We start from the raw sequence: 12,032 nt of genomic DNA, 5'->3' as shown, positions 1-12,032 counted from the left end.
CATACAATGAAATTCTATACAATTCTGTGCTTCCAACTTTGTGGCCACATTTTAGGGAAGGTCCTTTCCTGTTTCAGCATGACTGTGCGCAAAACGAGGTCCATACAGAAGTGGTTTGTCGAGATCGGTATGGAAGAACTTGACTGGCCTCCACAGAGAATTGGACCGCCAACTGCAAGCCGGACCTAATCGGCCAACATAAGTGCCCGACCTCACTAATGCTCTTGTGGCTGAATGGAAGCAAGTCCCCGCAGCAATGTTCCAACATCTAGTGGAAAGCCTTACCAGTAGAGTGGAGAATGTTATACATTGCCTTCGGGAAGTATTCAGACCCCTTGACATTTTCTACATTTAGTTATGTTACAGCATTATTCTAAAATTGATTAAATAAAACATTTTCCTCAGCAATCTACACACAATACCCCTTAATGACAAAGCGAAAACAGGTTTTTTGAAATGTTTGCAAATGTATTACAAATAAAAAACAGAAATACCTTATTTACATAAGTATTCAAAACCGTTGGTATAAGACTTGAAATTGAGCTCAGTTGCTTCCATTGATCATCCTTAAAATGTTTCTACAACTTGATTGGAGTCCACCTGTGGTAAATTCCATTGATTGGACGTGATTTGGAAAGGAAAACACCTGTCTATATAAGGTCCCACAGTTGACAGTGCATGTCAGAGCAAAAACCAAGCCATGAGGTCAAAGGAATTGAGGTCACAGGATGCCAGGCACAGATCTGGGAAAGGGCACCAAAAAGTGTTTGCAGCATTGAAGGTCCCCAAGAACACAGTGGCCTCCATCATTCTTAAATGAAGAAGTTTGGAACCAGAACTTGAGAGGATCTGTAGCTTGTTTGCGTCAAAAAGACTCAGGGCTGTAATCACTGCCAAAGGTGCTTCAACAAAGTACTGATTAAAGGGTCTGAATACTTACATAAATGTCATATTTCATGTACACTGCTCAAAAAAATAAAGGGAACACTAAAATAACACATCCTAGATCTGAATGAATGAAATATTCTTATTAAATACTTTTTTCTTTACATACGTGAATGTGCTGACAACAAAAACACACAATTATCAATGGAAATCAAATTTATCAACCCATGGAGGTCTGGATTTGGAGTCACACTCAAAATAGAAGTGGAAAACCACACTACAGGCTGATCCAACTTTGATGTAATGTCCTTAAAACAAGTCAAAATGAGGCTCAGTAGTGTGTGTGGCCTCCACGTGCCTGTATGACCTCCCTACAACGCATGGGCATGCTCCTGATGAGGTGGCGGATGGTCTCCTGAGGTATCTCCTCCCAGACCTGGACTAAAGCATCCGCCAACTCCTGGACAGTCTGTGGTGCAACGTGGCGTTGGTGGATGGAGCGAGACATGATGTCCCAGATGTGCTCAATTGGATTCAGGTCTGGGGAACGGGCGGGCCAGTCCATAGCATCAATGCCTTCCTCTTGCAGGAACTGCTGACACACTCCAGCCACATGAGGTCTAGCATTGTCTTGCATTAGGAGGAACCCAGGGCCAACCGCACCAGCATATGGTCTCACAAGGGGTCTGAGGATCTCATCTCGGTACCTAATGGCAGTCAGGCTACCTCTGGTGAGCACATGGAGGGCTGTGCAGCCCCCCAAAGAAATGCCACCCCACACCATGACTGACCCACCGCCAAACCGGTCATGCTGGAGGATGTTACAGGCAGCAGAATGTTGCAGGCAGGCGTCTCCAGACTCTGTCACGTCTGTCATGTGCTCAGTGTGAACCTGCTTTCATCTGTGAAGAGCACAGGGCGCCAGTGGCGAATTTGCCAATATTGGTGTTCTCTGGCAAATGCCAAATGTCCTGCACGGTGTTGGGCTGTAAGCACAACCCCCACCTGTGGACGTCGGGCCCTCATACCACCCTCATGGAGTCTGTTTCTGACCGTTTGAGCAGACACATGCACATTTGTGGCCTGCTGGAGGTCATTTTGCAGGGCTCTGGCAGTGCTCCTCCTGCTCCTCCTTGCACAAAGGCGGAGGTAGCGGTCCTGCTGCTGGGTTGTTGCCCTCCTACGGCCTCCTCCACGTCTCCTGATGTACTGGCCTGTCTCCTGGTAGCGCCTCCATGCTCTGGACACTACGCTGACAGACACAGCAAACCTTCTTGCCACAGCTCGCATTGATGTGTCATCCTGGATGAGCTGCACTGCCTGAGCCACTTGTGTGGGTTGTAGACTCCGTCTCATGCTACCACTAGAGTGAAAGCACCGCCAGCATTCAAAAGTGACCAAAACATCAGCCAGGAAGCATAGGAACTGAGAAGTGGTCTGTGGTTACCACCTGCAGAACCACTCCTTTATTGGGGGTGTCTTGCGAATTGCCTATAATTTCCACCTGTTGTCTATTCCATTTGCACAACAGCATGTGAAATTTATTGTCAATCAGTGTTGCTTCCTAAGTGGACAGTTTGATTTCACAGAAGTGTGATTGACTTGGAGTTACATTGTGTTGTTTAAGTGTTCCCTTTATTTTTTTGAGCAGTGTATTTATTTATTATACATTTGCTAACATTTCAAAAAAGCTGTTTTTGACTCGTCATTATGGGGTATTGTGTGTTGATTGATGAGGAATTTGTAAAAAAAAAATTCAAAAGAAGGTTGTAATGTAACAAAATGTGAAAAAAGTCTGAGTCTGAATACTTTTTCGAAAGCACTGTTACAGCAAATGGTGGACCAACTCCATATTAATGCCCATGATTTTGGAATGAGATGTCCATACTTTTGGTCATGTAGTGTATGTCCCCCCACAGTTGCGCCCTTGGTGTATAAGAAGTCGTAGTACTGAACTCAGGGCAAGCTCTTAGTCATCCAGCGGGGTATTTGGTACAATGGGTTAGAGAGTCTCTCTCTCTGGGTCTTTCAAAACAGTTAATCCTCTCATGTGCCCCCTGTAATGCAAACACGCACGCATGCGCGCACGCACACACAGGCATGGACGTGTGCACACAGGCACAAATCCAAAGGGTATCCCACAAACACTCACACTTTTACTCGCATGTAATCCTACTACTATTGCCTGCTACTGTGGGTAACATATTCATATGGTGTTCTGCTACAGTACAGTTCAGCGCTACATGCCCTTCCCTGATAAAGTGACCAGCTTGGATTTAGCTCGATAGCGTTGAAGCCCTTTGTGTACTGATATGCCTGTGTGTGTGTAGAGAAGGCCCAAGTATGACTTTGACTCTGCAGGAGGCTGCAGGGACTCTGCAGTAGAGAGGGGGAGGTGCAGCTGGAAGACGGGACTGCTGACTAGGTAGAGTAGTGTGGCTGGGATTGTCCTCTGGCTACCCTTGACCCATTTCTGCCTCCTATCGTCACACCACATGCTCAGCATACTGCATGCAGCAGGATCAGGGTCTAGTAGTGGGAGCTCTGTCTTTGACCATTACACTCACATGTTCACTCACTGTGTGTGCAATTCAGTGAGTACATGTCAGTGTTTGTAAATTTAGTGTCTGTGTGTGTTTCTGCAGGGGTGCATGCATGTGTGTCCTGGATAGACTTAAAGAAGACTGATGATAACTGCAGAAACCCATGGGAAATGATCTGTCCCCTCCAGTGCCTCAATGAGTTTCCACTCACTTTCCCCCCCATCATCCTTTACAGTACCCCAATGCCCTCATCCCCACTCCCCTTCTGGTCCCGTTCCCATTTCCCTCTCCCTAGGCTTCCCTCCCCACAGTCCCCAGGCCCCTAAGATTCATTTGTTAACATTACACCACCCCATACCCTTACCCCACTGCCCCATCTCCTTTCCCCTTCTAGGCCTCTGGTCTGGATGTACTGTAGCCCAGCAGAGAGGCAGCAGATGGGGATTAATGACCAACAGTCCCCCTGACTCCCCCAGGTCTGTTCCTATTGATCACTGGCTGTTTGGCAGAGGAAGGCCAGAGAGGAGACAAGGGACCAGGAAGGCTGATGGAAGTGTGTGTCTGTTTGTCAGAGGAGTCTGATGGGAGGAGCTATAGGAGAATGGGCTCTTAGTAATGACCTGAATGGAATCAATGGAACGGAGTGTTTTATGTATTTGATACCGTCCGACTATAGTTCCTAACATCAGCCTCCTCTGGTGTGTGTGTCTTTGTGATTAGTGACTGTGTTGTCGTCTGTGTTGTCATCTCCTCGCCTCTCCCCTTCACTCCTAAGTACTCAACCCTGTCTATCAGCCAATGATCTCTATCTGCCTGACATCACTACCAAATCATTCAGCTCTGTCCTGTTCTCTCCTCTTCTCTCCCTGCGAGAGATATCTCACTATCAGTTCTCTTAATGTACTGTTACTGATAGCGGTAGGTCCATTCCTTAAGATCTCAACATGCAGATAGCCCCTTATGTCTATGATATAATTAAGCAATAAGGCCCGAGGGGGTGTGGTATATGGCCAATAAACAATGGCTAAGGGCCTGGAATACAGCCCTTAGCCGTAGTATATTGGCCATATACCACAAACCCCCGAGGTACCTTATTAATATTATAAATTGGTTCCCAACGTAATTAGAACAGTAAAAATAAATGCTTTGTCATACCCGTGGTATACAGTCTTATATACTATGGCTGTCAGCCAGTCAGCATTCAGGGCTTGAACCACATGGTTTATACATGTGGTTATATATCTGAGATGTTTTATTCTAAATCAAATGTTATTGGAATGTATAAAATCACTTTTCAATCGTAGTCGACATTATAATGGTGATGTAATGTTTACCTTGGCATTCCCCTGTGTGTGTGTCTGTGTGTGTGAAACTAGTTTTGTGGATCAAAAGCCACTGGATAAACAACCATGTTGTTACAGTTGGATGTTGTGTTTGGACAGCATTGCCATGTGTAGGTGTCTTATCTGTGATCTCACTTTGGTCTAACACTTAATGTATGTGGGAGTGTTGCTTTAGTCTTAGTGGTTAAGGAAATGTAACTTTCATCACTTTCAGATCTCTGATGCATTACCTTCAGTAAGACACATGTCAGTGGTTTAGCCCGTTGATGGGCTCTAATCAGTGGGTGAGCCTGAGGGCCTTCTAGGCCTTCAGATAATTTATTTTAAATAAAATGTTGCTTTAATTTCAACTTAATATTTGGAATAATTTTTATGATCTTCTGATTTCATCTCTTCAGTTTGTGTTGGAAAGAGAATACTTTCCCTGGGTAGAAAAATCATCTTTAGAAGCTTTATTAGAGCAGACATTTGGAGTGACAGGTGAATGAACCAATCGCATTTGGGTGCAATGGGTGGGACTATTTGGGAAAAAAACATGAAGGCCTAGACATGTCACTACTGATGAGCCAATAGGTGAGCAGTAGGCTAGTTTTCCCATGCTTTTGTTGTAGTCTGTGTGACAATGGTGGCAACTGTAGCAGATGTTATTGAGGAGGATGTGGTGGCTAATTTGTTAGCATCGTCATTTTCAAGACTAACTTTCAACGAGAAGTTAAATGTTGTGCAGAGGGGGAGGCCAAATCCAGCACTGCCAGGATTGGTGCAACGAGGAAAGAACTTTGAAAGGCATTTTCAAGCTGGCATTTTCAGTTTTATGAAGTCAGCTCTGCCAAATATACTTACAAACATGCACATAATTCCTCTCGCTCTCCTTGTTCAGATGCTGTCAGTGCAGTGCCTCCCTGTCCCACTGGTACTATCAGAAGGAGGGCCGGCTCTTCTGCAAGAAGGATTACTGGGCCAAGTTCGGAGAGCTGTGCCATGGATGCAACGACCCCATCACAACCGGCCTGATCATGGTAAGATAGTCTTCCACCACAAACAGCACAGTAACTAGATCCTCCTGACTACAGTACTAGGTATCCCTCTCCTCTCTGTCTTCACCAGTCAATCTCTCTAATCAGCCACAGACTTGATACGACACTCCTGTTACAGTCTGTCGGATATGGTTTCCCCAACAACATCCACACAGACACTGGTCTCCACTTTACAGTACCTGTAATTATACCATATGCTTTACACATCCCTGTAAGCTTTCCAGGGAGAGTCATTAACTGTTGTTTAAGTAAAGAGAACAGTCTGAGAGGTGGTGAAAGGACATGTGGAGGATGGACATACTCTATGATTTTCCCTTCTCTGATCAGGGGTGTTGGGTTGTTCTGAAATGGGTTTAAAAACTTTACTAGTCACTAGAGCAGGGTTCAGCCACCAGACAGATAATATTAAAGCTTCTGCCAAGAGTACTTGGAAATATGTCAACGTCTACATTGTGAAAAAGACACGCCTGCATTGCATAAAGAGCAGATAAAAACGTGAGTGTAGCCTGTGTGGTATATTACCATCATGCCATTTGAAGTGGGATTTCACCTGGTTTCTCTCTTTAGTATATCAAAATGGGTGAAATATTGTGGTGACTTAATCCATGTTTATGAGCTATGTTGTGTTCAGTATGCCATAAGGGTTGCCCACGCAGATAGATAGAAATGGAAATAGGTATTTTGTATTGCAAATCAGCCGTAGGCAGGCGGCATAGGCGGCACATGAGTGTCAAGTTTGGGGAAGCTAATTTTCACCATAAATACACTTTTATAATAAAGCATTCCATTCATCATCACTTTTGCAGACTTATGTAAGATAGCCTACTATTCCTAATGTGATGAGTAGATTGGATAGTCATAATTTTGGCTAATAATATAACTCAATCACTGTTTGCAAAAAAGACAGTTCAATGCATGGCTGAGCACGTAGAGTAGGCCTAAACTATAGGCTACAGTGCCTTCAGAAAGTATTCATAGCCCTTGACTTATTCCACAGTTGGTGTTATTACATGTGTATGTGTATACTAGACAGCACAACGTGTTGATGTCACGTTGCGCAGTACAAGACTAGGGACTCGGTTTGTTTCACTTTTTAACAACAAACTACCTAGTTAGATTATAAAAGTTTACAATAGTTTTCCTATTCATATCTGGATCCTGGGACGCAGTTCGCGTTAACGCTGGGACCGCTGATATATGTCCCGGGATCCGTGCTCAAACAAGGTGGTACTACATTGCCGGAGCAGCTAGCCTAGCTGCTAGCTATCAAGCTAGGCAACCTGGTCTACTATTGACGGATACCAAGCACGCTAAGCGGTTAGCCCTTGTGGCTAGGGCCGCGCTATTTGTCTCGGTTTTAGGAGTACTGATTTACAGAGTTTTCTACTGCCGGCGTCTCTCATTTCACGGAGTGAATAGTGGACTCGTCATACAATTAGTACTGTCATGCCTCTGAAAAAAGACGAAGGATCACATCTCTGCTGGGCAGGTACATTAACTCTTGGAGAAGAGTTTCCTATAAGTAAATTATACTTCAGCAGGACAATAACTTTAAAAGCTTCGTACAAATGATAATGGAGTCTACCAACAAACGGCTGGACTACCTTACTAAAGATATACAAGACATTAAAACAAGCCTTCAGTTCACACAGAAGGATGTGGATGTATTGAAGACCACACAAGATACACTTTCCAGAAACTGTTCCTCTATGCGGAATGAAATCACCACAGTCAGGGAGGGCCTCCAGAACATGTCTGGGAAGGCAGAATGAAATCACCACAGTCAGGGAGGGCCTCCAGAACATGTCTGGGAAGGCAGAATGAAATCACCACAGTCAGGGAGGGCCTCCAGAACATGTCTGGGAATGCTGATTACCTGGATGGAAAATTGAGGAGAAATAATCTTGTAATAGATGGTATCCAGGAGAGCCAAAGTGAGATATGAGCTGAATCAGAGGACAAAGTTCAAAAGCTGTTTTCTGAGGAGCTACAATCGGATCAACATGTTGAACTGGAATGTGCTCACCTGTCTGGGAAGCCAGGGGTCTCTAGTGGTACCAATGGAACCAGACTAAGGCCAACTGTAGTGAAATTCCTCAGGTTCAAGGATAAGCTTGCAGTCCTTGAAAAAGCCAAATGCCTTAAATGGTCCTTCATCTTCATCTCCGATGCAGTCCGTCAAAGAAGAAAGGAACTAATACCAGCTATGAAGGCTGCAAGAGAACGAGGTGACATGACATATCTGATGTATGACCAATTGATTGTTCACCCACCCTCCCAAGGGGACATACACAAGTAATTCCAGCCACACACACACACTGACTGACGCTAACATTGACTGACTGACTGAGATTCCAACTTCTGATTCATGATTGGACATTTAAATACTGTAAATCTACCAAAGAAAGGTCTGTTAATTGCTCACTTGAATATATGCAGTTTAAGGAACAGAATTCATGAAATATGCTGTCTAGCGCATCAAACAAGATTCATCTATTGGCAATATCAGTGACTCACTTGGACCCTTCTTTTGAGGATGCTGAGATCTCTATACATGGACACAATTTGTTCAGGAGGGGCAGAAATAGATGTGTGGGTTGCAGTTTAGATCCAGAGTCATATTCCAGCAAAACAACGTAAGGACTTAATGTTGACTGGATTAGAGGCGCAATGGGTACAGGTGCATTGACCACATTTGAAACCTATACTAGTTGGTTGCTGCTATTAGCCTCCTAATGCTGATGTGAAATATCTCAATGTAATTTGTGAAATGTTGGATAAGGTATCTGATGAAAATAGGGAAATATATTTTTGGGGAGATATGAATATAGATTTTTTTTTTGAACACCAACTGTCCAATGAGAAAAAAACGTATTTCTGTTGCCAATGTATGTAACCTGACCCAAGTTGTGACATTACCAACCAGAACGTTCACTAACAGGTCCGGTATCACATCATCAACTTGTATCGATCACAATTTTACTAACATGGCTGAACATTGTTCTAAACCTGTATCAGTGGCACTGGGTTGCAGTAATCATAACTTGGTTGCACTCACTAGGAAACTAAAATACCAAAGGCTGGCCCTAAGGTAATCTACCTTCCAATGGCACGTTGTTTTAGCTAATCCAAGTTTATAATTTTAAAAGGCTAATGGTTCATTAGAAAACCCTTTTGCAATTGTGTTGGCATAGCTGAAAACTGTTGTGCTGATTTAAAGAAGCAATAAAACTGGCCTTATTTAGACTACGTAGTTAAGTATCTGGACCATCAGCATTTGTGGATTTGATCACAGGCTCAAAATGGCCAGAAAAAAATTGTCAGTCTATTCTTGTTCTGAGAAATGAAGGCAATTCCATGTGAGAAATTGCCAAGAAACTGAAGATCTCGTACAACGCTGTGTACTACTCCCTTCACAGAACAGCGCAAACTGGCTCTAACCAGAATAGAAAAAAGAGTCTTAGGCCCCGGTGCACAACTGAGCAAGAGGACAAGTACATTAGTGTCTAGTTTGAGAAACAGACGCCTCACAAGTCCTCAACTGGCAGCTTCATTAAATAGTACCTGCAAAACACCAGTCTCAACGTCAACAGTGAAGAGGCGACTCTGGGATGCTGGCCTTCTAGGCAGAGTTCCTCTGTCCAGTGTCTGTGTTCTTTTGCCCATCTTAATCTTTTCTTTTTATTGGCCTGTCCGAGATATGGCTTTTTCTTTGCAACTCTGCCTAGAAGGCAGGATTCCTCCAGTTTAGACCAAGCAGCCTTCATGTTCGCAGCATTGTCTGTCACCAGTGCAAATACCTTCTGTGGTCCAGGTCATTGATGATTGCGTTCAGCTCATCTGCAATGTAGAGACCGGTGTGTCTGTTGTGCCTTGTGTCTGTGCTCTTGTAGAATACTGGTTGAGGGGTGGAGATGATAGTTAACTATTCCTTGCCCACGAACATTTGACCACCCATCAGAGATGATTGCAATACAGTCTGCTTTCTCTATGATTTGCTTGACCTTCACTTGAACTCTGTTGAACTCTGCATCCACCAAATGAGTAGATAAAGCATGTCTGGTTGAAGGAGTGTATGCTGGGCAAAGGAAATTCAGAAATCTCTTCCAATACACATTGCCTGTGAGCATCGGGGGTGAACCAGTTGCATACACAGCTCAAGCAAGACATTCATCAGCATTTCTCTGACTACGTTCCTCCATTGAGTCAAAAAACACTTCTGATTCCCGGAGGACCATGAGCTGTTGCTATCATTAAAGTGTCTGATTCATAATTTTCACCTTGAATAGAGGTAGAGGGACTTTTGTCAGAGGTTGGTTGTTGTTGTTGAGTGCTGAGGTAACTTGGCCAGATGATTCTGCATCTTTGTTGCATTCTTCACATATGATTTGGCACAGTATTTGCAAATGTACACAGCTTTTCCTTCTACATTAGCTGCAGTGAAATGTCTCCACGCATCAGATAGTGCCTGTGCGATTTTCCTGTAAAGATTAGAAAAAAAAGTTTAAATAAAAAAAACATACAATTCCATGTACAGATAAATAGTAAAGCAGTTAGTTTAAACAACTCCTTTTGTAAGATACTTGTTTTAAAATGAAACATGTATGGAAACAGGTGAATTAACACCCCAGTTAGCAGGTTCAAGCAAGCTCAAACCCATATGGTAGCAAAAACTAACTAGCAGAAATTGTTAACAAGTTAGAAATGATTTAAACACACTTTGCTGTAGGCTACTATTTACTAGTTAACAAAAAAGCATGTATGTCATATAAAATATATTCACCACACCCAGTATTGTAATCAAAATTTACCAGAAAGCATGCAGTCCTTGGCTCAGACATTGTAGCAGTGTGGACTCAATAGCATCTCATTAGTGTGCAAGATCTTGAGAATCAGCTCTACATGTGATGGAAGAGTGCACTGCACGTGTGATGGAAGAATGCACTGTGCATGCAGAGGGTTGCAATTCCATTGAATTGGGGATAGTTAAACCAAAATATGCCACAAGACCTAGAATTGCCTTATGTGTATCCCACAAAAAAAGGTTCACTGTTATAAGCTAACTTTTTTGATGAATTTAAGCAAAATTCCCGGGCTTAACCTCCCATGGAAAATGTATGGGAAAGTTTATGACCCTTTGCAACCCTACTGAGCAGTGAACTAAGAATGGTGTCTGAGTGGGTTGATATGAATAAATTGGCATTGAACATTCCTAAAACTAAATGTATTGTATTTGGTTCAAGATATACAGTATACTTGCTGATGATCCCCAATTGTATTTGTCGATGAATAGAATGCATTTAGAGCAATTAAAAAGAAAAAAAAGAAACTACAGAACACATAGATAATATTGTTTATTAACCTTTCTGATCTCCCCATCCCGGATCCGGGTTCGTGAATACAGACTCAAGCTCATTACCATAACGCAACGTTAACTATTCATGAAAATCGCAAATGAAATGAAATAAATATGCTAGCTCTCAAGCTTAGCCTTTTGTTAACAACACTGTCATCTCAGATTTTCAAAATATGCTTCTCAACCATTGCAAAACAAGCATTTGTGTAACAGTATTGATGGCTAACGTAGCATTTAGCATTAGCATTCAGCTGGCAACATTTACACAAAAAAACAGAAAAGCATTCAAAAAAATCATTTACCTTTGAAGAACTTCAGATGTTTTCAATGAGGAGACTCTCAGATAGCAAATGTTCAGTTTTTCCTGAAAGATTATTTGTTTAGGACAAATCGCTCCGTTTTCTGCGTCACGTTTAGCTATGAAAAAACCCCTGTATCCAGGATTGTGTAAATCTATCAGCAAGCTCATTAGCATAACACAACGTTAACTATTTATGAAAATCGCAAATGAAATGAAATAAATATGCCATCTCTCAAGCTTAGCCTTTTGTAAACAACACTGTCATCTCAGATTTTCAAAATATGCTTCTCAACCATAGGAAAACAATCATTTGTGTAAAAGTAGCTAGCTAGAGTTAGCATTTCGCGTTAGCATTTAGCGTTAGCATTAGCGTTAGCATCCAGCACATTAACAAAAACATAAAAGCCTTCAAATAAAATCATTTACCTTTGAAGAACTTCTGATGTTTTCAATGAGGATACTCTCAGTTAGATAGCAGATGCTCAGTTTTTCCAAAAAGATTCCTTGTGTATTAGAAATAGCTCCGTTTTATACATCACATTTGGCTACCAAAAAAAATCCATAAAT

General features: G+C 42.6%; 1 protein-coding gene across 4 annotated transcripts in view; it reads left to right on the top strand.

Moving 5' to 3' along the window:
* LOC110503880 (LIM domain kinase 1) overlaps positions 1-12,032 on the top strand; it is a 73,925-nt gene that overhangs the window by 26,413 nt on the left and 35,480 nt on the right. For all 4 annotated transcript variants that reach the window (XM_021582494.3, XM_036961281.2, XM_021582495.3 and 1 more), the window contains one exon: positions 5,652-5,790. In XM_021582494.3, the coding sequence (XP_021438169.1) occupies positions 5,652-5,790 (139 nt within the window). The remainder of the gene's footprint in view (positions 1-5,651; positions 5,791-12,032) is intronic.

This window comes from Oncorhynchus mykiss, chromosome 24 (genome assembly GCF_057628025.1).
Source record: "Oncorhynchus mykiss isolate SJ-2025 chromosome 24, ASM5762802v1, whole genome shotgun sequence".
NCBI classification, from domain to species: Eukaryota; Metazoa; Chordata; class Actinopteri; order Salmoniformes; family Salmonidae; genus Oncorhynchus; species Oncorhynchus mykiss.
Note: the sequence above shows the minus strand (reverse complement) of the source record. Positions and strands in the feature narration are given on the sequence as shown.